Source organism: Brachyistius frenatus, unplaced genomic scaffold, assembly GCF_029030835.1.
Source record: "Brachyistius frenatus isolate BFR_SWC_R1_liver_20210118 unplaced genomic scaffold, ASM2903083v1 Contig_240, whole genome shotgun sequence".
In the NCBI taxonomy this organism is placed as follows: domain Eukaryota; kingdom Metazoa; phylum Chordata; class Actinopteri; family Embiotocidae; genus Brachyistius; species Brachyistius frenatus.
The window spans coordinates 424833-451655 of record NW_027210839.1 but is presented as its reverse complement, the minus strand read 5'-3'; the positions used below and the strand labels follow the sequence as shown (position 1 = coordinate 451655).

The 26823-nt window shown below is 40.2% G+C and overlaps 1 protein-coding gene across 1 annotated transcript; it reads left to right on the top strand.

Annotated features, from left to right (window-relative positions):
• The first annotated feature begins 1240 nt into the window (after positions 1-1240).
• On the top strand, positions 1241-26368 carry cnksr1 (connector enhancer of kinase suppressor of Ras 1). The gene is made up of 21 exons (XM_069720423.1): positions 1241-1377; positions 2607-2764; positions 5306-5508; positions 5861-5945; positions 12723-12764; positions 12921-13040; positions 15493-15552; positions 17258-17326; positions 17658-17793; positions 19143-19257; positions 21616-21761; positions 22089-22264; positions 22385-22418; positions 22587-22762; positions 23025-23098; positions 23488-23559; positions 23963-24033; positions 24318-24379; positions 24486-24576; positions 24870-25051; positions 25522-26368. Exons 1-21 carry the CDS (start codon positions 1326-1328, stop codon positions 25960-25962), a joined length of 2565 nt encoding a protein of 854 aa, XP_069576524.1. The 5' UTR covers positions 1241-1325; the 3' UTR covers positions 25963-26368.
• Positions 26369-26823: the final 455 nt, after the last annotated feature.

Sequence of the window (26823 nt, the reverse complement as noted above, 5' to 3'; positions counted from 1 at the left end):
AGATATCAGAGGGCAAGCCTTTGATGGCTGCATCCTTTTCATCTAGTGCTGCCCTTTATTGCAGGGGAACATTCAACAGCAGCACTTGTTGGAAACTGTTCTGAAAGTTACACTATGGACATTAACAATGCGTTTCTGGAGCAGCTCACAGCATTCATTAGATTCATTCACAAAATCCCTGAGAGGTGCTGGACTTAACGCAGAAACATGAATGGAGGACACTGATTCAAAGATGTTCCAATGAACAAACATGGCTCAGAGGCTCCTTTAAAAACTCATGCACAATATTGACTTTTATGGAGGTAATAATTCAATACAATAATAGGAACTTTGAACCCCAAACCAATGACTGATTGACTAGTGTTTCTGGAGAATAAATACAGAGTTAAAAGTCTCTACAGCTTTTAATTCCTTCCTTTAAGTCCCCAGTTTTATGTAATAAAATAATCCATGTGTTTTCATGCCAGTCAGCATCTCTGCTTCTGGAGATAATTTATTCATTACACAAATTCCTGCAGCTGCATGTTTCTTATATAATGATTGATATAGTAAATACTTTAGCGAGCAGAAATGTTCTCATACTGTTAAAACATTGGGCGTTCATTATATATTGATAAAGTTAAGGCAGTATTTTCTAATCCTGGAGCCCAGAAGTCATCAGAGTTCAAAGGATAAAGAAGGAAATATTTCTGGAAAAAAATTCCTCAGAGGAAAAGAGGATTAGGTCTGTTGGTTTATGAACAAGTTATGTTCACGAACTTAAAGGGAAACAGTGAAATGCTGGTTTCAGCTGTGTGAGTTAGGGGGTATGATATTTCTAACGGCGTATGCCACCTCAACTACTACAGACCACAAGAAATTAGGGGGGAGAAACAGCTGATACAACTGATACAGTTAGTAGCATTATTACAGAATTACTGTGTTGTATTGTACTATACAGGTGTTTCTGTTATTGCGTCCGCCTCTTGTACACCCTCACATGCTCCTGTTTAACTATCGCAGGCCCTGCGCCTTTTACGCGCGGATGACGGCGCAAAGTTCATAGAAGTAGAACTATGATGTAAATTATGAAGCCTATTCCTTCAGGTAAGAAGGGGTGGGGGTAGGAGGGAGGGAGGGGTCTTCGCTCCCTGGCAGAGCCCGACAGTTCCGCACTATTGGCTGACAGCAAGGGCACTCTTACCTGTACCTGGGCGAGGGAGTGCCACTCGTCATCGTCCGACTCCAAATCAGGATCAACTTTTTCTTCTGACAGCAGCCCTGAGAAGTACAAATCGGCCAGGACCGCTGGAAACTGAAGGAGCGACTGCAGCAGGACTCCAAGCATGGAGCCTATCACGTCGTGGAGCGGGGAGAGAGTCAGCGAGTGGCTCCAAGGTGAGGGACATACTGAGCTCTTTTTTTTTTTTTTTTTTTTTCACTCCCTGATCGCCTCACAGGTTAGCCTTCTCTGCCCCGGCCGACGTAAAAGTCAGAAATAGAATATCGCCACAGTAATCCTCTTATAGGTGAAAGGTGGAGGTGGAATGAGGAAGTGGCCTCCGAGAGAGGATCCACAACAGTGAAGTTCTGATCAGAGTCAACAACTGAAGCAGTATCCTCAGAAACGGCGTACATGGCTGTTTGCGTCATTCTGGAACATGTTCTGTTGTTTTGCAAACAGGGTCAAATATCTAAATGGCATATGCTGTTAGAAATAACATGGATTAATGCGTACACTGTATGTATTAGAATACTGGCCTCCAATCGAGAAAAAAAAAAGTAACTAAATAAATTTACTCATACTTATACGTAGCCTATAATTCGAGGTACTTTGTGCTTAAATTCAGTATTGGAATTTAACGTTTCTCTGCTAACAAAGAAATATTGTACTTCCTCTGAATTGCAGTTATTCAACAGCTACAATTTCAAGTTAATATCCAGATTAAGATTTTACTTACTAAAAATGTGATCAGTGTTTACAATAGGATGCCTTGTTACATATTAAAGCACTCAGTGGTATTACAAGTAGTTGAAATTAGTTTCACCTGGAATCAATGACAATATTAAAGTAGAATTTGCATATCATTTGAAATAATCAAAATAATCTGATAATGTTTGACTGACGAGGGCCATAATTCCTTCTTTTTTTTTTTTTTTTACTTTGTATACTTTTGCTTTCGTAACATTTTGAATGCAGCATTTGTACTGTAAAATTATAGTCTTGTTCTATTGCTAATTTTGCTCTGTTAAGGCTGTTAACTGCCTGATAAGGATGCATGCATAACATATATATATATATATATATATATATATATTTTTTTTTTTTTAAAGGGGTTTCGATTTTAAATCACAATTTACACAGTTAGGAAACACAACATTCATATTATAATATCATCATGGTGTAGGTAAGATATGTTGCAGGTAAATTAAATTGCTTGAGTTTCACAGTCACGTCTTTCTTTTTTCAAACCTGATTGCTCGACATGTAGCAGAGCAGAAGTCTTTTTTTTTTTTTTCATGCCTGTACATGCATGTGACTTTATAACTGTGGGATTTCCATTTTACACTTGTGTCCTGTGTGTGGTTAAAGCCAACTAGTTTCTGCTTTGGTGTCCTGCGGCCAGGTCTGGATGCCCCCCTGCAACAGTACCCGGTCTCGGAGTGGCATTTATCCGGGCTGGACCTGCTCCAGTTAACTTCTCGGGCCCTGGAGAGGTTGGGAGTCCAAAAAATTGGACACCAGGAGCTCATACTGGAGTCTGTGGAGAAACTCTGCTCTCTGGTGAGTGAGGAAACACAATTAGATGTGTTTGTTTACATGTCCGCAGCAGTGCTCTGTGTATCCAAGGCTGTCTGCTGTCATGGATGTGTAATGTGTGTGAGGAGAGCTGTGGCCTGGATATTAACTGCTGTGGTGCTGGTTATGTTCTGATACTATAGCACAGAGATATATACAATGCTTTTATACCGTGCTCTTGTTTGCACAGTGGAACCAGTGGCTGTTTGACAACCTTTTGCAGATTGAGCCAGAATACACGACCGCTGCTCTTACTGCCATACAAGTCCTGCTTCACTGAAACACTCAGAGCTTTTTAGCCACATGTAGCACGTTTGAGTCCTTTGCTCTCATTCATACATCAAATGTACTACTACTCAAGCACATCAGAGGAAAACACTTAACTTTATTTTTCTATCCAACATCAAAGCACTAGTCATGCATCAACTGCAGCCAAAGCAGAATTAGAAAACAAAAGCTTCCGCCCAATACTATACATGCAAATTTCTGTGAAAGCTTGCAGTCAACTAAAATAAACACACTTCGGCTCTCCCTTTGATTCCCTCTTCTGCAGCCTAATTCATTTTCCTCCCTGTCCAATTTGGAGAGGGAGGTTTAGAAAACTTGAATAGATGAGTTGGTGTGTGTGGGGGTATTTGTGTTTAGTCCAAAGTGGCCTTTGTCTCATTGGAAATACTAATTAAGCAGGACAGTACCGGGCAAGGTTCCAGCCCTGGTGGCGTAACAGCCTGTAGATGTCAGGCTAAAGTCCAGGCTGCTTAAACTGCTTGTTGTCGAATTGTTGAAGGGACTGCAATGCCGATTGAATTAGTAATTCCAACATTAGCAGTTGAACCTAAAGTCTGTATGGACCAACGGGTGAATGAAGTCTCGGTGTAGTAAAAGCTTTTACCTCGAGTACAGCGTGTACGTGGGTGGGTGTGTGTGTCTGCCGTTCTTTCTCACCTCCCTCTCTGACTTGATGCTCTGTGAAGCGCTACAACAGTGCTCATTCATAAAAAAAATAAATTAAAAAATAAACATCCATCAGATGCTCACATAAAATAGACCAAAAACAGTTACATAATTAACAGTGTTGAAAAGACCATGAAAAATTCATGGCCACTTGTTGACGGGCTCGTTGTTCTGGCTGGTCCTTGTGTACCAACGAAGCCTGACCGCTCCAAACCTCTCGACCACAGACGAGTGGATCCTGACAATAAAATGCTCCGTTTTCATTGGCTTTGGAGAGTCACGTGTAATATTGCTCGGCAGAAAACTGTGCTGACAGCCGTATGAGAGAGGCCCGAAAAACTCCTTTAATGTTTTGCTGCAGTTTGATTTGTTTGCTGTCTTTGGTTTCCATTGCATTATTCTGTGGCGGGTTATCTAACATGTAGTCCAGGGTTGGGGCTTATATATGCTATTTATATGTGTTTTCCATTTAATATCTGTTAGGCCCATGTGGGCAGTGTTCCAAAGCAAGTCTTTTACAGCAGTATATTTATATGACTTTTTCTCTCTCAGCTTCTGTGACATTTGCCCGAATATCCAAAAACAAACATTGCTGCATGGTTTCTCCTCAGTTTCACAAAATACGTGACAGAACTCTTAACACACACACACACACACACACACACACACACACACACACACACACACACACACACACACACACACACACACACACACACACACACACACACACACACACACACACACACACACACACACACACACACACACATAATATCAACATCATGATATTAAATTACATAAACTGTAGATTAGGATTTTATCAATATTATCTACTTCAACATCATCATATTTTTCCTCTAGGTAAACTGTTATGTAGCTCAGAGGCAGAATTTCTTTCACCGAACAGCGTCAATAGTCAGCTAAATGTCAGAATTTGATGTTTGACCAGCATATCAGCTATTACTGTTTTCAACACGTTCAGTGTTTACACCCCTCAAGAGGGAATAAATTCATGTTAGAGGAGCAAACAACTGTAATGTCTCCCTTAACAGTTGAACAAAATATTGTATTTTGTTTAAGTAACATGGAATTTTGTTAGTGGTAACAAAAAAAAAGTCTGTATATTGCAGAACCCATGTTTGCATGAAATGGCATGCTGGAAAATAGTTTTTGAAGGATTAGGGGAGCGTTTTATTGCTTTCTTAAAAAGTAGACAGACAGTAGAGAGGAGACAGGAAATGAGGAGATAGTTGGGAGGGTCGGGGGGGGGGGGGGGAGAGAATCAAACCGGAGATGTTGTGACCACCGTATCTGAAATGCTTTCAATGCTCGGCCTCTCTGTTGTGTTAATCGTTGAGAGACAGTTGGTGGGAAGACGGGAAGTAATCCATTAAACATCAGACATTTTTTGTGAGACTCTTGACTCATCACGTGTGTGTGTTTGGTGTGTGCGTGTGTGTGTGTGTGTGTGTGTGTGTGTGTGTGTGTGTGTGTGTGTGTGTGTGTGTGTGTGTGTGTGTGTGTGTGTGTGTGTGTGTGTGTGTGTGTGTGTGTGTGTGTACTCTCCAGACTTACGGCATTGGAGGTGAGAACCTACGTGGTCTGACGGAGAAGCTACGCGCCATCTCCCACACCCTTCAGATGGGCATCCAGAGCCGCTGGCGCATCAATGGCTACGATGGCCGCAGCACCACCAAGCTGCCGGCTGGCATCCTGCAGATTGTAGTGGAGCTTATCGCCTCTGCTAAAGGCCTCTTCTCTCTTCTCAACAGGTTTGTAAAGAGGGAGTTACCTAACCATTATATATATTTTCAGTACTTGACACTTTATTCTGCAGAAATCAAAAATACCTTAACATACTTTTTGGTTTTTGCTGTGGGCATAATGTGAAACTGAAGGTGTGGGTTAAAAGCATTTAGCGGTGTATAGTCTTTGTAAAAGGATGTTTTGGTGTATACATTGATTTGCTAAAATAAATCTGATACCTCCTCCATTAAACTCTACTTGCTGTTTGCTGTTTTAGCATTTGAGTAATTTACTAAGATCTCTAATTTCTGTCATTTTAATTCACAGTTGGTAACTATGTCCAAATCTAATTGAAAAAAATAATCCCGGTCTTTACAGATATCAGTTTTCCCAGCTCAGTGGATACACGAGCAGCAAGAACATATTCAGTTACTGCAAAGAGCTGGGAGACATTGTGCACAAGGTAGGTCTATTCAAGTCAATAGAAGTGCATAAAAGTCTTGTCGTCTTGTTTTGTGATTTGAACGGTTGACAAATCTGTCAATTTGTTATTTTTATTTCTATCAAATGTCTGCCTCCTTCAGCAAAATGCAGAACTAGTAAACCTGCAGTATGCATTACTTTAATACACCTGACAGCACACATGTTCTTGAATAAATGAAATGTTTTATCTTAAGAGGAACCCTCCACAAGTAAACCACCTTTCTAGTGGTAATGTGAGCCGCGCTAAACTTCCAAAGAGGAACTACAACCTGTTGTTCGGCGGACGTTTGGTTTTAAATCCACCCCTAGAAAACAACCAGAAAAACAGAGACACAAACGCACTCCTTGTTCCTGGGCTTAGTTTGAGTAATGCATTTTTTTTTTTTTTATCTTGAACATTCCTGGCATATTTGCTGCTGCTGCTGTACCTTGAGGAAGCTTAGGTTGAGAGGATTGCCAAAAGAGAGAGGGCTGGATTTTTAGTTTGTGTTTTATTCCATCTCATGGTGTCATGAAGTCTTTGAAAGACATGGGAGGAGAAGGGATATTCATAACAGGAAACATGTGAAGCAGGCGAAGAGTGTTTCACAGGTAGCTGGGAAGGACAAGTCTGGATATGTTGCTGTGCCTGGGGGAGGGAGGGAGGGAGGGAGGGAGGGCGGAAGGGAGGGAAAGGCAGAGTGGGAAGCAAAGGGGAAGGGAGAGAAAGAGGGAGGAGACTGCGAGAGGGATTGCACTGTTAAATGACTTTTGTGTCCTCGGGGAGTGTGTATAGCTGAACACACAGCAGAGCGCAACAGGCAGAGAGAGGCTATTAACTCTGAGATGGCACTGTGGTGACATTAGAGATAAATAGCCCGACAGAAGTTAAGAGAAGAAGACAAAAAGAAAAAAAAAATAGAACAGAAAAAACAAAACAAGTAAAGAGACAGTAAACGGTATAGAGAAGTTGTGGGAGACTCAGCTTGTAGAGGAGTTTATATATAGTTCTTCTCTGGACTCCTGCCCGGCACTACAGGTACAGTTCTCACCTCTTTGATTGGATAAAGCTCCGCAAGGTGATTCTTATTTTGATGCTTTTGGATTTTGCTTGGCTGCTTGAAATGGATCAAGCCGACACTTAAATATAACAGCAAGTGTATTTTCTGCCTCGTTAAGTTGTGAATCATTGGGTGTTGATTTTAATAGAAGAAATCATTTGAATAAAAGACAAAGTGAACTGGAACCATCGATTCACAAATCCTACTAGACTTTTATATGAGAAATAAATAAAACTTTTGCTCTCTGTGTAGGTGTACAGTAATAGTGGCATTACTCTAATGGACTTGGGAGGATCACAGGGGGAAGGAAGGAAGTATAGATTTCAGAGTGATTTAGTTTGTTGGCCGCGGTAGGATGTTTTTGTCACAATGAAGTGAATCAGGGTTGTTTTCATTCACGTGGAGGCAGAGCACTGAGTCTGCAAGTTAAAATCTCTTCGGTCGTTTGTCCGCCTCAGAGGTTGATCATCGCTTGTTGGTGACGAGCTATTGTTTGCTCAATTCCTGTTTTTGAAGTTTGTGCATGCAGGTGTTTTAAAGGCAACAAGTATTATCCATAAAGAGAGCTGAAAGCATTTTGTCCTGTGAGTTCAAGTCAGTTTTTCATGCAAAATGGGATTTCATGAACTGAAAAAAATAAGGATGCTTCATTTTTCAGTCTTCCCCTTCTCAAACTTCTCCCACTGAATGAGTTTCTAAGTTTTACATGACCAAACAGTAACTAATTCCATTCATAAAAAAACAGTGGAAATAGATAGGATAATTTCATAATAAAATATTAATATTACGTGTTTTCACAGGTGTATGTTTTACTTTAAAAAAAAAAAAAAAAAAAACAACAACACCGTGGCAGATGAGTTTAAAGGTCAGGTTTGGACAGCTGAGAAGTCATTACTCCTGTTGAGAGAAAATGAGAAATCCTCATGCACGTGGGTTCAGGCTTCATCTGTCTAACTGTCATCATGGCAATTTCAGCCTGCATGCACAGGCACAGTGGAGGAACCCACTGAATCACACATGCACTGTACTGTTATGCTGAGTCACATTACATCAACTCGTGCTCCTATACCGTAGCAATTGCGTCAGCAGTGCAGCATTGCCATAGCTTTCATCCAGACGAACATGGTGAAGAGCTACTTAAAACTTGCTCCCGGCTAATTGAGGCTGGTCACAGCCCACTGTGACATTTCATGTACGTGACGTCTTTTTCTGAAGAAGTGCCGCACGGCTACCTCACACCAATGAAAGGACTCTTATTTCCTGCGTGCGTTTCAGTGTTCATGTGGGGTTTTTTTTCTCGCGCCCTGAGGGCGATCAGGGTCAGCAGTCAGCTGGTGGTGTTGGGGCGTGAAGTTAACAAGTCTCATGGTAACACAGGCTCAGTTTGCTTTGAACCAGCCAAGCGGCAAGCAAAGTCCGAGAGAGAGAGAGAGAGAGAGAGAGAGGGGTCTGTGAACTTTGAACTTGGATTTGAAAGAAATGAATTGGGAAATGTTACATTAAGGTAGACGAGTTTTTTAATTAAAAAAAAAAGAACAAAAAGGAAAATGTTTTTGTTGCAAAATCAAACTTTCGATTGCGCCTTTGACACATGAACCTCGAGGTGAAAGTGTAAGTCCAAGAGATTTGAATGCTTCACCTCTATGTGTGGAAGGTGTCATGTTGGTTACATAATGCTTCTGTCCGAGAGTAAACAGACAACAAAATACCGAACATTTTGTTAAATTAGTAGTGATCAACATGTTGACAACTTGTGCTACTACTGGATGACTTATTAAAAGGGCAGGACGGAGGAAGTCATAACAGGCCCAAATACAGACAGCAAAAGGCACGGCCCGTGTGAGCTGTCAGACTATAACTTTTATTATATATAGACATTAGAAAAATCTGATGCTGAGCAGTGGTAAAAGCCATGGAAGAGAAAAGAGTCTGCTGATTTGGATCGAAAGGTTGTGCAGCAGGTGGAAAAGAGACCTAATATAAATTATGTCTCCCAGTCTTTTTATAGCAAGACTGTGACCTGGTGGCAAATAGAAAATATCTGCTGGGGAAGTCCACGTTTGTCAGCATACAGGCAGAAGACAGACAACATGAAGTGGTCTTGAGTAGACTTTTGATTGAATGATATATTGTACTCTGTGTATACTGTATATACGGAGTCGCAGACTACAACAGAGATAAGAAAAGTAGTTCTCTTCAATTGTGTCTTTAATAAACAGCCAGTGTTTGAACATTGACATGAACATGATTGTTTATGTAAATTTTTGTCTGTTAGTTTCTGCTTTGTGTGTGTGTTTGTATGTCCATGCATGGCTGAGCACATTCTTGATGTCTTCTTCTTTTTTCAGCATGTTACACCCACATAATAGTGTGTCATTGTTTCCTAGACAACTATAAAGAAAACAGCTTTCAGGCAGAGGACAGTTAGCTCCCCATCTGATCAAGCCACACACCATGCAACATATCTCAACACAACACAACAAATACTTTTTGCCTTTTTGACAATGCTACAAGCTACTGTTGTCTTTCAGGATGAATAGTTTGAGGATCACTGTCTCTTTTGTCACAGTTTTCATTAATATAACTCAAATATTAGTGCACTTCTTCCTGAATGGGATAGTCCATCATTGCCTACATTGTAAGTGTGACTAGTCTAAACTATCATTACAATGATATTCAAGGTCAATATCGGTCTATTAAATACACTTTTGTGCAGTTGTTTAAGCACAGAGCTGCTCACAAAATCCATATACTGTAATACTGCTTTTCATGATTGGGAGAGTAACATAGTGAGTGTGAGTGTTTCGTTGCCATGCTCACAATCTTGTTTGGGTCACTAAACAGCCTGAGGTGTATCAGTTTTAATGGTTTAGTTTTCAGCAAAGGCCTCATATCCTCTATTTTTGTGCTTTCTATTGTTGTGTATATGCAAATAACCTGGAACTTTTATGTAATTAAAAAGGGATTGGATGTGGTCGCACATAGTTTGATGTTAAAATTATTTTTGGACACTCATTTAACTAACATAAGATGTGATGACGTGTGTCCATTTGTGTTTGTAAGCATACAGATATAATGTTTCCCGGTATCTAGAAGTCTTTGTTAATGTGAAACCTGCAATGAGAAGTGCTGGTTTGTGCTTTCTGTTTTCCCACCACACCTTCGTGACATCGCATCAGTTTCAGGACAGAGTTATACGTGCTGCCCACCTCAAACACGCGTGTCATTTCCCGTTCTGGCAGAGTCTGAGAGAAATGCAGAACTGGCTGTTCTGCTGTAGGGAAACCTCCTGTGGACTTGGCTCTAAATAAAATAAAAAGCAGCGGTGTGGATTGTTATGTATTTTTTTTATTTTTTTTTACCTTGTTTCTTGCTAGAAAGACGTGGTGTTACTAGAGAAGCGAGGGCAGAAGTGATAGTGTGGTGGGAGGTGGCAACAACTTTAAACGTCAGCTACTACTGACACTTGCAACTTGAATGTGGGCGTCTGAGCATTCATTTTCTGCTCTATGACATATTTGCTGTCAGTAATTACATAATATATATTTCATATCAGCATACTTGGGTCTTTAGGGATGAAGGTCATTGCTACCATGAGGTTGAAACAAGTTAGTTTTCTCTAAAAACTCCACACTAAACTGATAATGAACTGCTCCTACATACAGCCTCAATACTCTGCTGGCGTTGGCTCTTGTTTTTTTGTTTTTTTAACTCTTTCTAGCGATTGTTTTCAGTCTCTTGTGGTATTGTGGTACATGAAAGACTCTGCTAAGTGGCTTAAATTAGCCCTAAACCTATTTTTAAGTGCATATATCCATGTCTGTTTGCACTAATAATATGTTTTGGGTAATACCTGACTCTAAGAAGCAGCAGTGTCTGCGGATAATGGCTTTTAAGTTGCCTGTTGATGTCCTGTTTTTAACCAGTCAACTCTACATTAGCCACTCCAGCATACAACCAGTGTGCCAGGATGAGACTACTTTGCTCAAGTAGGGATCAAAATAAAGGTCTGAGGATCTCTGTACATGTTTATGCACAACTCTAAGTGGTCAATAAAATCAAATAAATCCATATATCGCAGGTTTTATGAAAAATCCAGACTCAAACAAATACCACAGGGGAATAGCAACGCATGCACATACAAAACACAAACACATACAAAACACAAACACAAAGCAGACTGGCCAGTAAACATGTACCCCTCCCATGCAGCCTTGTGTCACAGCCTTTAATTAGCCCAGAAATCCAACCGTGTTCACCGTTGAGCCCTCGTTACATTTCATAGGGATTAGTTTCCCCTTGCAATCCTTTATGTAACCCATCACATCACTAGACGCTGCAAATTAGCTTAGGGCAATGATGGTAGGCGGCATTAATCTATTCAGTGAACATTATATGCTGTGTAAACATCAACCTTCCCTTCTTTTAACCTCACATTATCAGTTCAAGCCTCCTCCTCATCTTTTCTGTACCCTGGCCCACTCAGCTGCCTGCTGGTAACGCCTGTAGGAGTATTATCAACACCTTCCTCCCAGAAAGCAGAGATTAAGCTGTTTAGTTCCACTGCACTGAATCCCGGGGAAGTGACATTGACCACTGACCCAATGTGCTTAGGTCTGAGCACGTTAATGTGCGCGTGTGCATACAGTAGATTAAATGTGTGTGTGTGTGTGTGTGAACCTTCGTGCTGGTGGGGCATTAGTGTTGACTTTGTAGACGTCACACACTATTAGAAGTGTTGCTGTCTTGCAAATGTTATAGAGTATTTGTGACGTTTTATGTACAGTGCGTGAACCCTTTGGAATTATCTGCATTTAAATTTGTCTCTTAAATTTTCGTCTAGGCCACGAATATAAAGAAACACATTGATTGTAACCCTTTAAATATCATTCAAACATTCACCCTGCAGGTTGAAACAAGTATGTGAATAACTAGACTAATGATGTCAACAAATTGTAAGCATGGCTCCAAACTACGTTGACATTTGTCAAACATTTTGAGTTTTCTACAGGGAGACATCACTATGTACTGTATAGCATAAGAAGGGCCCTGTATACCAGTATGAAAACATGATCCAAGGTGGATGGACCATTGCGATCTGTGGCTGCTTTGTTGCCTCTGTACCCGGACAGCTTGGCAGATAAGTCAAGGTTTTAAGTTTACAGTATCTTACAGGATAACGTCAGGGTGGCTGTCCATCAAATGAAGCTCAGTAGAAGCCGGACAGTGAGCCTGAACATAAGTTTAGAAGTAAATCTGTTACAGAATTACCTTGAACAAAGAAACCTTTTGGACCGAATGAGTAAGAGCCAGGTTTTTAACTAAAAGAGATGTTATGAAATAACCTCAAGGAGGAAGAATGGTCCAAATTGTCATTAACACACAGACCTACAGCTCCCCGAAGCAAGGAAAATGTGTTCGTCTATACTTGTGACTTGCATGAACAGATATTTATTCATTTCTGCACAAGTAGCGCTGTTATAAAAGCCAGTAAAATCACAAAGTAAAGGTCTGAAATGATGCTCCTCTTGCCTCTGGAAACCTGTGATGTTTCACTTCCTGACTCATGCTGTGAAGAGGAAATGGGACATTGGTTATGAGTCAGACGGTCCCATTTCCACAAATCAATAGCATTAGTATTATATAGGCTGTTGTGGTGTCATTTTGCTAATCGTCTGCTCATGTCGTGTTGTCATGTCTTGTCATCCATCTAACAGGATAACACAGTCTATGAAAAGGAAAAGGACATCATCTCTGTCGTAAGTTTGTCAGTTTTTTCTATGGTTGTCTGCTTTAGTGGAGTCTTTTTAGATGTTTTTCTCCCCTCCGTTTTGTTTCATTATAAAAGAGATATTCTTGTCAGCATGCCCCACATTGTCCAAACTAAGTAAATCGGAGTGCGTTCCGTCCTTCAGTGCCGGCAGTTGGTTGCGGTCTGCGATGAGATCCTGAACGCCAGCCCCGAAGGACTTCTCACCCACACTGCTCAGCTAGAGAGTGTCGACCTGGTGCCTGTGTCACCTGGTGATCAGCTGGTAAAGCCTTCTTTCTCTTCATAATGCTGACCTTTTGTCATTATTGACCTTCATTCGTACGAATTCTTCTTGCTTATATGTGATACAAATCCAAATTCAGTTTAATCTATATTCGGGCCTAACACTTTTACTGCAATATACACTGTCGCATACAGTAGCCTATATAATAACTGTAGCAAGTAAATAGTATACACAACACTGTATTGAAATCCAACTAAATTTGGGGTCTCAACCAGAGTGAGTACTAATTTTATTTCCCGTTACTGTAACTCACCTAAATACTTTATTGACTAATATATAAGACACACAAGTAATTACAGATGTCACTCATCTCCCTGCACATGTGTGGGTTTTTGTGGGGTTGGGTCATATGAAAAGGTTGGAGACACAATAAACCATTTTAGATTCTGTGAAATTCTGGGAATCCATTTTCAGCCTCCAAAGTTGTCCCTTTTATTTTCCTGGACATTGGACATGTCTACTATTTTGGAAACCTCTTTTCATCTCATCTGTGCTCCATCTCGTTTTCACTGTCATTCCTAGTCAAGTCTTAATCTTTGCATCTTTCTGACTTATTTATTTCTGCCTTCGCCTTTGCCTGGAGGTTTTCATCATAATTCGTTTCCATCCATCCTTTCTTTTGTCCATCTCAAGTTTCTCTCTGTCCCCACTAATGTACTCTCTGAAACCTTCTTTGATGTTTAGCTGCACAGAAAACTACATTGGTTTGGTCTCTTTTCCTTCCTTTTGCCTTTAGTCAGAATACCAGGAACTACAATTAAAGCTCTCCTCTGTGCTTATTATCTACATAATCTAGCATCCTTTTAGTTTTCATTTCTGAAGAGCAGTTTTCTTTAATACATTTGTACCTAATGGCCCGTGTACTCTGGCCATTAAGTACAAATCTCCCCTGCCATTTCCTTAATCTCACTCACTTGCTTAATTGGCCTTCCTAAAAATCTCCAGTGTGTCATTTTTACAGCAAATCTGCACATTTTGTTAGCAGTGTTTCATTACTTCTAAAGCTGTAGACAAGCTTGTATTTTGTTTTTGCATATCAGTGAATGCATCTGTGTGCCTGCAGGCGTTTGAGGGGGGATTGACTGTGCTGTCAGGGTAATGTTTCACAGATTTACTCCAGCAGAAAAGGGTCATTTTTACAAATGTGCTCAACAACTAGCGACACAACCTGATTCTCCTCAGCTGACAGAGGGATTGATTCGTCCATATCACCAGCAATGAGGTCTGTCCTCCAGTAGATTGAGAGTAATGGGAACTAAAGACAGAAAGAAAGGGAGGTGAGGAGCAGGAAGAATTATGATTTAGACACACTGAGTGAACTAAACATGATGTATACATGATCGACTCATGATGTACGTATCCATCCAAAATTAACAGCTCGTTTTTTTTTATCCCCCTCTCATTTTGGTCAAATATTTATTTATTTTACATGCAAAGCAGTTGGTTGAAGATGAAATGAAGATATGCAAAATAGCTTTCAAGCTTTGTATTGTGGATTGTTTTACCAAAATGGTGCATTGTTAGTACGTGACCAGCAAAATGGTGACTCTATATCGATACTCTTGCATGCATTAGGAAGAGAGTCATAGTTTCATCATTAGCATAAAAAAAAATCCTTTCTTTGGAGAAAAATAAGCAGGTCGTTTGCACAGATGATGAATATCTTACTCCATTGAGGTTTTAAAATTACCGATGGGAAATGCAAAACCCAAACCGTGCAGATTATCGCTAAATGTTAATAAAATCTATCAAAATGATCATAATCATGAAGACACTTTAATGCCCTTTTAAGCATTTATAAACACTAAAAAAAACATTTATTAAATGGCTGATAATACATCAAAATGAGTGAATGAATGGTTTTTTTTTTTATAACTTCTACGAATAAATGTGTTTCTTCATGACCCATTCATACACCAGCATCCACATTTGGCTTTTATCTCCTGACAACAGTGTGTTTTAAACCGTTTATTAAATGTTTGTATACGTTTCATGAATATTTACTTATCGGTTGTATATAAAGACTATATTCAGACTAACTTGTGGTTTGTCATGCAGAAGCAGGCAGTAAGCTGTGTGTAAGATTGATGCTTAACTGCATGGCCTTTTGAGTGAGGGGAGCGAAGGGTTTAAATTCATTCATGTTTCTGCAGTCATGTTATACGTATTGATTATGCGATCTGGGCGTCCTGTGATTGTGCCATTATGACTTGAAGCAATCAATCAGTGCAGGCCGACGGTTGATTACAGCTACAGACATACATCAATATCTCCACAGACTGCAGTAATGACAGCAACAAGATAGAGCGATATCCATTATGGTGAATCATTCTGATTTAGGGATGTGCACAAAATTTACATTTTGTACAGTAATGTTCTTTTAATATGTATGTATTCTGAAATGTATTTAAGATTTCTCTGTTTCTCTCAGGGGATCGAGATAACGTCCACCAGCTCCAGTAGCCACTACGTGACCGGGATTGCTGCCGAGGTCAGACTCCCGTATTTACTTTCTTTTTCTGTTGACTCGGCCCCAAAAGCAGAGTTAACCATCAATGCCACCACAGTGCTCCAAACCAATCCTCTGAAGAGCAGAGGGACTCAAACCTCTGCTCTTCTGGTACTTCAGACCAATAGGTTAACTAGTTTTTCTCTTTACAAGAGCTACATGCAAAGACCTGTGGTTACATCCAAAAGTCTTCCGTCCTAAATGTGTCCTATTAAAAAGGGCACTGACATTGTAGCTAATTATCTAACTGGATAGAACCAGTATGGACCAGTACAAGTATGACTTACTGAAGTAAAAGTGGTGAATTTACTTAGTAGGTTGATTTTGTTTACTTTACAGGTAATTTAAAAGGTGACCAGCTGTGACTTTGTGGCTCAGCTCTGTCACATGTATTTGCAGCAGATCAAACTTTTCGACTGGGAAGTTTTGTTCTGCTGAAAACAGACTGTCTGAGACTCTTATCAAGGAGAAACTAGTAGTATATTTTCAGTTGTAAAGAAAAAAAAGAAGTAAAAATCTAGGAGTATTATTGGCTTTCCTTTTTTGGATGCATCGACTCTTTTGTTTATGGGATAATCAAATTTCCTTTTTCGTGACGCTTTAAGTTGCAGTAGACTCAGTATACAATAATATCTTTTCTCTGCTCTGCACGGTTGAAGTATAACATTTTTATTTGGATTCATTTATTATGGAAGCAAGAGCGCTGTACCAGGCAGAAATCCCCTTGGAAGTACTTTAATGTGGCACATTATTTTTAGCTGTCGGCTTATCTTTCTTTGAAATGAAACCAAGCTAAATTCTTGCGCAGCAAATACTTTGTATGTCTAAATATCTACTTGTGACTGCCGACTGCATGTTAACTGTCACTATGTGGCACATCAAGGCTATGTAGTTATTAGTCTTGTTTTTAATACTTTAATACCCATTGCAGCTGACTATTCAATGGAATAGAACCACAGGGATATGCCTTACTTATGGTTCATTACATTAAAGTTGTGAATTTGTATTTTCTATTTTGTTACCTTTACACTAAAATGATTCTGATCTGATTTTCTCTGAGAAAAATCAAATGAACCCGTAGGATGGAGCATAGATGCACAATATTCTGAGAAAGCTGAAGATCACTTAAATCAGTGGGCTTGTAAAATATAGGAGGGAGCGGTGGAAGGATGGGAGAGTGCTTATCAGCAAAAATAAGGAGGGGAGCTCGCCTGTGGGACGGAAAGATGAAGATGTTATTTTTCCATGATGTCAACATCAAAGTACGATAAGACTCCCCCGCTTATGCAGTAACATTACTGTTGCTGAATGCCAATATGACCACTGTTCACAAATACACACTCGCATTACATGAATGTGTATAATCATTATTATTTACTTATACATATAAAAGTAATTTCATTTTATGTTCCACTTACTGTCAAATGTTGCCACACTCTGGATTATCCAGAACAGACATTATCATCCAGTTGTTTTATCCATAAACAGTATCTGGAATTATTCTTGGAAAATGTAGGCAAGAATACGGTCTTAGTGCAGCAAATACAATTCTGTAACAGCACGTGAAAAACAAATGAATAAATTTGCAAAAAATTAAAGAAAATGTACACCACAGGTTATTGTGTACTTGATTTAACAGAGTATTATTTTGACAGGGTTCTTATTTGTGTTGTCTCTCTTTTTGCAGCCTTCTGCTGATGTCTATCTGAAGATCTTGGCCGGAGATGAAGTGATCCAAGTCAATGACCAGATAGTGGTGAGTGATGAACATAGGTGAAGCCGTCATGAATGTGACGTCATCAATAGGTTTCTTGAACAGCAGTTTAGAAGCTCAGGGGGTCTTTGAGGATTGAATCAACTTTCGAGCCAGCCTCCGGTGGCCATTCAAGGAACTGCAATTTTAGATTAGATTAGACTTTATTAATCACGCAGTGGGGAAATTTAGTCATCGTTTTGGCACTTGAGCATTGGATTCAGTTTTCAGCCCCAAAGGTTGCCGCTTGGTGATTCAGTAGTGTCATATACACTACACTCCCTTTATGTATTTACTGTACTATTGCCCTGTTCTGTATTCATGTGCTCCTCAGGTGGGCTGGAGCAGAGCGAACCTTGTGAAGAAGCTACAGGAGAATCCAAGCGGAGTGACTCTGGTCTTGAAGAAGATCCCTGGATCAGTGCGACGCAAAGCCTCAATTCAGATCTCGTCTACACAGGTCTGGGATCGTTAAAGTCCTCCTCCACTCACCTCAGCACCCCACAAACTTCTTCAAAGAAGGCAGTGACAACACAACACAATGATTCTATTGGCAGTCCATGATGAAACTAAAAACTAAAGGCTGGATTTCTTTGAAAATTGCTGCAAACATTTCAGCTGCATACAAAAAAACCACACACGTTTCAATTGCAGACACTCAAAAAGCTTTTGTTTTGCAAAAAAATTAAATTTGCACACAAGTGTTTTTGACATTTATAGCCACATGATCTTTCCTCGAGTGCCGCTGACAGAACAATCCTTAGTGTGTTAAGCCCCACTACTGTTTAGGCTCTAAGAATAGCAGAATTATCACTGTGGCAGCAACTTCATCCAGCACTTTCAGATCTTAGGATTTAATTAACATTATGGTCAAGTCATAGTGTAGGATTATATTATTTACTTTCTCATTATATTAGCAGAACAATATGAAAAGTATCCATATCCTCACTGTATATCAGTATTTGAAAGGACTTACTATGGGCCCCACACAGGGACTGCAACATTTGTAAGGAGTGACATTTTCCTTGTTGCTGTATCGCTCATATTTTGCCTCAGAAATGTTTAAACATTTGTGAATGCAGCATTATTGCTACACTACACTACACTTCTGCTTAAATGTAGTGTAGGATAATTACATCGAGACGTGAAAGTCTGGCATCAAATAATCCTTCAGAGCCTGATTTGTTTGCATAGTTTATGCCAAAGGAACCTGAGCCATTCTTTCATGAGAATACCCGCTTCGATTTCCGTTTAATAACACTTTGGATCCGTTTCCACAAACACTTCCACGCTCACGGTAGTCACTATGCCAACTGCTGTTCGTCTTTGAACTCCACACTGAATTACATACTGATCCCGAGACATGCGCATGCGTGCGCACGCCCACACACACACACACACACACACACACACACACACACACACACACACACACTGAGCATTTCACACCCCCCTTGTGACCATTACCATGTTAATCACAGATCTAGCTGGCGCCGTAGGGTGAGAGAACACAAAAGACGTGAATCAGCTGTGTGTATCAACTCCATATCGCCCTTAAAGAAGCCCTGAATTTACCAAGTTTCACAGACTGTGCTTTTGTGTACATGTATGCGTGTGGTCGGGCTGTTGTCTCATCTGCTAAGCCACAGTGTGCAGATGGAGACCTGAGTAAAGGGCTGCCATTTACAGTCCACATGACATCCGCCTTCTTATCCCTCCGCTAACCCCTAAACACACGCACACGCACGCACGCAAACACGCGCACAGTTGAACAAGCACGCTCACGTGCTTGGATTTCTTCTGATTTGTTTTCAGGAAGAGGAAGAGGAGAGAGAAGAACGGTCAGAGGAGGAAAACGAAAAGGACGAGGAGGAGAATCCGAGGCACTCCATATTTGAGAGGGTAGCAGCTTCTGTCAGGTCCCTGTCTTTTAGGTGAGAAACTGAATTTGTTTTCCCTCAAATAATTAGCTATTCCTTTGAATAGTTACTGCTAGTATCTAATTCAGTTAACAGGCCAAAAACAAATAACCATCAGGGTTAGTATTTATCCCTGCAATTTAGTTTAAAAAGCAATTAAGAGAAAACCAACAATGTTATTGCTGCCTGCACAAAACCAATTTGATTCCACTTCAGCCCACCAATCCCTAGTCCAATCTAGAAGAGCCATGAGTTCTTTACTTCAACTAATCGGGTACAACAAATAATACTTCTATAATACAGTCCTGTTCTCTAAAACTACTAATTGTCTCGAGTCCCTTTAGTCACCACTAAGGAATTGTAACACACCTTATGACCTTAAGTTTACTTAAACCTATGAAATCCATACACTGAATTAACATCTGAGCACTTAAACCCTTACAAGAAAATTAGTGCATAAATCCTGCAACAATATTGTCACCAATATCTCTCTCCTGTTGAAATACATCTAGCAAAAAAAAAAATGAACATTTCACTCAAATCTGTTACAAATAATGAATTGTTGAGTCACTCTTGTAACATTAATATTGTCCATTTTATGAACACATTTATCTCCGTTTGATACTAATATTTATATCAATAAATTGGCAAACACAACAATCTAAAATGACATTTAGATAATTTCATAGCAATAAGTGGGCCCACACTCACACACACACACACACACACACACACACACACACACACACACACACACACACACACACACACACACAGCAGAAAACAAATAGGCCCGAGGATGCTTGGGAGGGTTTAGACCCAACGCTATTTGGCTGTTTCACTCAAAATAACAATAAAATAAAGTGTGGTACCTTAGTTGAGAGTGCTGAGACCAAATCAGCAGCTTATAGCAGTCTGTGGGTATCAGGCGATGAAAGAGGAGGCAAGCAGGTGTCCAAGATGGCGTCGATCCGTCCAATGTAAGTCTGATGAACTCTGAAGCGTGGACTTGGTATCTTGGTGCGTCAGCTAACGAGCTAACGAGCTGAAGTACAAACGTAAACACCTGTGTAACACCACGTGGAGTAGACGCTCTTAAAGAAATGTAGAATGAGTGTCCTGGTGGGGGGGGGGATTACAGACTAGAAAATCTCAGACAGCATCTACATATTTATTTCTTCACTACACTTCCACCTCTCCACAGTTTATTTAATTAAACGATCAACTCACGGACATCCGCCCTCTTGTTCTGTCCACACACCTCCCGCACGTCAGCCAATGAATGACCGGCATTACACTCACACCCAAAAACACTTCCTTTTTAACTTCACAATAAAACGGAATCATTTTTTACTATGCAATTGCAATTTTTTTTTTTAAGCCTATTAATTCCACTGCTTACAGTGTAGTTAAATGCATATTTTCCTTTGATAAACAGAATGAATTGATTTTTTTTTAAGATACATTTTACTACAATGTAGGCTACCATATTTTTTTTAGCCTGGTTCCACTTCTATAAATGGTTTTCACTCAATTATATTTACTAACAGATGACAGTAGTTCCTTAAAGGAATGGACCATTGTGCCAGCAAAATGCAGGAAAGAAGTTAAAAAAAAAAATGCATGTTTTAGATTTTATATGTTACAAACTCAATATATTCAACTGACTCTCTTGGGATTTGCAACATGTTAAAAGGCAAAACAACATACATGATCAAAACATGTGGCTGGATCTGTCATCTCATATCTTCACTGTATACATAATCATACATTTTAATTTCCCGTATAGCCACAAAATACAACCAAGCCAATTGATCTGTGGTAATTCGTAACTAACAAGTCTGTTCATAATCATAATACTGTGCAAACATGTCAGCATGCAGACAGGTTGGACATAAATTTGGTTCACTACATTACCAAAGATTTACTCAATAGAACCTTTTGACCTCGCTAATCTGCCAGTGTGGATGAGGTCACACTGCAAATGCCATAAATTCCACAGCCACAACCCACGGCTGACTGGAACTGAGAGAAAAAGAAAAAGAAGAGGTGAGGAGAAAGATGAATAGACGGGGGAGTTTGGGAAAGATGAAGAAAGACACGAGGGGAAGGGAAGAGTGATGGAGAGGCAAAAAGATACGGTGAGAGCTGATGAAGAGCAGGCCGACGGACACATGGACAGAGTGGGCGGTGATGGCGGACTATGTGGTTGTAAATAATTCATAAGTCACAGCCTGATACACTGCAGCTCCACTCTAAGAAACAAAACAAGTGGAAACTTCTGACTACTGGCATATGACACCATTTATCATCACTTTTAAAGACCATAAAGTAGTTTGACTTAAATTGATCTTTTTTTGCATTTTGTTATAGGCGAGCTGTTCAAGGGCCAGAGGTACAGCAGCAGTCTATGGGACAGGAAGAATCGGAGTTACCTTCTGATAGGGAGGAGGAGGCGAGTCTGACTCTAACCTCGTATCAAAGCCAACAGGACAGGTTGTCACCTCTGTCAGCCTCAGGTAAGAAACTTTGGCAAGACGTCTTCTTGTCTTAAAGTCCCCAGTGGGTTGGAGCTGTATTTTAAGAGCATCTTTTTCTCTATAATAGATATTGTTAACACATAATACCATAAATTTAACAGGGAAAGCGGTACCGGATCAATACGAAGTTTAAAAATGATGATTGAGTGTTTAAAAGAGTAATACATATAAATCACTGATTGCTAACTCAGTGTATTATCACGTTGTGTCATTTGAATGTTTACACAAATTTCAACTCAGGGACACATACAACTTCTGTTGACAGTGGCAGGCTTATTTAGGATTTTCTTCATGCGTGTTCCTCAGCGGAGGGCGAAAGCTTCGAAGGTTTGAGGCTCTCCCCGAAACTCCGACGAGACCGGTCGCCTTCTCCCAGAAGCCCCTCCCCTCTGACATTTGGGTCATTTCGAAGTTCTTCACCTCAGGCAGTCAACGAGCAAAGAGCCAGCATCAGTTCCTGCCCTGAAATGGTCAGACACACGGTGAGAGGAAAAGGCGAACATTCACTCGCCAACATTTGAGTTTGAACACAATTTGTTAATGAGGATTGAACTAAACTGTATTTGAGACACTGAATGATCTCTGTCTGATTATCTTTTAAGGAGAATAAGGACGCAAAGAAGACCTCTACAAAAGGTAAGACTTTTGTTTTGATCAAATAATAATGCAACACTCAAGACACTCAGTCTTTGTAAAGTAAAAATAAAAATCAGATCAAGTTGACTTCAGGAGAACGTGTTCGATAGGAGTTTATACCAACTCATCATGCTCCTCTGTCCTCTTCTTTTCCCTTTTCACTTCCAGGAATGTCGACGGCTATGAGTCGGCGTCGTGTGTCCTGCCGTGAATTGAGTCATCCCGACTGCGATGGCTGGCTCTGGAAGAAAAGAAAGGAGAGCAGCGTCTTCATCGCCCAGAAGTGGCAACGCTTCTGGTTTGTCCTCAAGGGGCCGTGCCTTTACTGGTACACCAGCCAACAGGTGATACTTCAGTACTGTTGCTTTTCTATTTTACTGGATTAGAATCTGAGAATATGCCTTTTTATAGTTCTGTAAATATCTTCCGATATTACTTCTTATTGAATTTCTTTCAAAGACACACGATGTGATTTTTTTCAAGAGGAGGTATCAAATGCAATAATCACTTGTAAAATATTTTGCTTTTAATTGTATCTTTAATGTTCAGCCAGACCTCTGTCTGACTCTCTTGAATTGTGTTTTGTATGTTTTTTTTTTTCTTCAGGATGAGAAAGCAGAGGGTCTGGTCAATATAGCCAGCTACAGCATAGAGAGCGCCGGAGAGCACAAGAGAAAATAGTAAGAGGGACCTCAATGATGGCTCATATTAAAGGCCTTTTAGACATTTTGATCTGGAACTTGTGGGGCTTTGTAGTTTGTAGATGTTATAAAAGTAATTGTGCCTGAACAAAAATTTAGCCTTTTAGTTTGTAACAGAGGCTTTATTGTCCCTGTGCACAGTAGAGTATCTGTCTTAACCTTATGCAACATATAGTTTATGTGATAAAAGAGACTGTGCAAAAGAAGACTTTTATTTCTGCCTTTAAAATGAACAAAAAGTGTATTATAGGTCTTAAGACTTTGTTGAATCACTACTCACAGATGAGAAGGAACATAGGCATTTCCTAAATGCATGTGTGTGTCTGTATGATTTATGTTTGTTAATCTCTCTGTTCTCTTCCTGCCAGCGTATTCCAAATGTGCCACAGGAAATTTCATAACTTCATCTTTGCTGCTGATAGTGTCAGTGACATGAGCAAGTAAGTTGGAAGACATATGAACTATGAATCCAAAATAACCAATTCTAAAATGCATTATGTGTAATGTTTGACAAACGTCAGTAAAAGACTATCTAGAATGGAACGTTGCTTAGTGCACCAGTTCCACTATAATGTTGTCATTCATTAATTTTTCTGCAAACACTGAGCATATAGGTGTTATATCATACTGTAATGGGTGCTGGTCTGCACTGCCCCCTGCAGTTTGCTTTTGGGGGATTGCGTTTTCATGGCGTGTGAAACAATTCTCAGTTCTTCTGAAATCTAAACATGTAGGATCCTAACTATTAACAAAGGAAAATGATATGGGTTCTAATCCCATATATGATCTATATCTACTGGGCCTATATATTGTTAACAAAGCTTGTCATCTTGTTTTCTTCAGGTGGATTAACAATCTGATTACAGCCATACAGAAGCACAAGAAGTTCCACAAAAACCCAGATAGTGAAGAAGGTCAGTAAACATGTTTCTTGTACTTTACCAGTTAACTCTCGTACACAAAAAAGTATGCATTTAAAATATAGCTTCTTTCATCCAAACCATTTTTATAATGGTTGTCCCATAATTATGGTTTTGATGATTTTACCAGCAACAGTTTCCTGGTAACACAGAATAAATCACAATTACTGTTGCTATAGCTACCTGCCCCCCACTAGTTCAAGATGTCTGAAAAGTTGAAAGTACTGCACATGGGAGGTAACGTCATTAATCTGACACCCGTGTTAATGTGTGAGCAGAATGTTACAGTGAAACCGAATCTGAGAGCGAATCATCACCTTCACCCCGCAGGAGAAACAAGGTCAGTGCAGCTAAACAGTCACTCGTGCATAAGCACCAAATACAGACACACAGACGGCATTCGGTTTAGCAGTGATATCATCGTGCTTTTTTTTTACGGGTCTCAGAAGGTCCAGTCCAACACTTTGCCTCGCCCGAAAGGGAAGACGAACAAGGTGCCATTACAGAGTCCGTCAACAGAGAGCAGCAAAGGAACAGGTATGGAAGACTGTCTCTCAGCTCTGTTGCTTTTGCTGCTGCTTTCATATATTCTTTAATCAGTGAAAACCCTCTGATGGATGTTTTATGACCTTGTGTGTGGACCAGTAATATTCATCATGACATATTTTCTTGACTTTACCCTGTGGATATTTTGCCCAGTCACCTGTCAACAAATAGATGGTTCACAGCAACTTGAAGAGTGAGCACCACTCCACCCCCGTGTTGTATTTAATTCCATCTCTTTCATGCCTGTGCCTCCACCTGCACATTTATCCGTTTCCCGTGAGAAGGCGGCCCGGTAGACGAGATGGGCATGATGTTAAACAACATAAAGGAAGGAGGAGTCTCTCTGATAGGCCACGAGCAGCCGTTTACACACGACCACTTCAGGAAATCGTTCATTCGACGCAACAAGAACCCCATCATCAATGAGAAGGCGCACACACTCCGGGCTCTGCAAAGCACTCTGAAGGTGAGGGGGGGGTTTTCATCCAGTTTGTTGGGTTGAATCTAACACGTGGCTCAGGTTACTGCTCCCTCTCCAAGCACAAACCAAATGATTCAATATTGACTCAGGTGAACTAAACTCGCTCATCTTTAACTGCTGACTTCAGCAGCTAACAGACACATCAAGGAATTTAGCTCGAGCTGTTTGTTAAAGCATTGTGTTGGTAATTTAATTCATTTTTCAGTCAAAAAAAAAAAATCCCATATTTTCCTAGGTTTTAGGAACTGCCTTGCGGCTTGTAGTCAGGGTTCAAGAGGTCATGGCCTTCAGACATAAAATTGTTACACTTTCGTAGAATGTTTTCTTATTAAGTTTAAGAAAATAGAATAAACCTGATAAAGTAACTGCCTTTTACAGAGAGGTTGTTGTTCTCAGACAGACGGATTCAAGTTTGAGTACATCTGCATGGTGACTTAAGCTCTTGTTTTCTGCAGGCTAAGGAAGCAGAGTTGCAGCAGATCAGCAAGCTCCTGGACGACTCGGATCTGACGGCTTCGAAGTACCATCAGTGGAAGGAGCACAATGAAGAACTGGTTCAAGAAATTGAGAGACTGGCTGCCCTCAAGGCGTCCCAAGCAGGCAATGTTGCGATGGTGCAGGACACACCTACTGAGGAGGTTGCCTTGGAAACTGTTGCTATGGAAACAGCCGCCGCAGAGACAGAAGGCGCATACAGACTAAGCCTGAGTGATGGGGAGCAGTTGGTTGACGCACAGCCGTCTGATGTTCTCCTGGAGATCCCACAGGGCTCTCCAGACACGGAGCCCAGTCTGGAGTTAGAACTCTCTCTGGGATCGCTGCAGGAGTCGATTAACAAACAGCTGAGTGAAATGGCTGAAAGTGGGGAAGCTGTTGAGCACTACTTCTACATTTAAAACCACACTGCAGTCACGTCTGCTCAAAGTTGTGCTAAAATAAGACAAATGAAAGATGTGTGTGATGCAGCGCTGTGAGAGAGGCGCATTTCATCCGGTTTTCTGCTGACATGAAAGGATTCATTAAAATTACCACAAAATCAACAGCTCCAATCAAGTATAACAGTGAAATGCAACAGACTTTTTATATAGGAAACAAATTAAAGGTGACAAGTTTACAACAGCAAAGAGAACAATTTTCCAAGTGTCAATCTGAGTTCAGTCTGTATTTATGTAATTCTGAGGTTCTTCTTACAATAAAGATGTCAAATAGGACCTTTTTGTGCAATTCAATAAGAATTTGTAAAGTAAGTGATGCCTCTTGTCATGTGATATGTAAATACATCCATCCTTTTTCTGCTGCTTATCCGAGGTCGTCTGTCTCCTGTTCATGAATGTTTCCATCCTGTTTTGTGTGCCAGTCCTTTTTAAACTGTCCACCGAAGGTCACTTCACTGAAAAGAAACAAAACATTTCTTTACAGCCTGGTTGCTCTTGTTGACCTGGTCATCTCCAGGTCGTGTTTACTTTCAGAACAGTCGACCATCCAGCAGTGAACTCTGACCTCGTCATCAAATATTTTTTTGACTCAATAATTTCAGCAAAAGGCTCAATGGTCAAACTATTAGTTGAAAAATAGTGACGTGTATCTGTTGACACAAATTATTGTCGAGAAATTTATTTTCCAATTGAAGCACAAAATTGACCAGCAATTTCTATTTTACTGCAGGAAACGTATTGTTTTATTTCAAGGCAGGTTTCCAACGTTTACCTACATTTAATGTCCTTATGCTGGACTCAGGTTTTTGCTGAATTCATTTT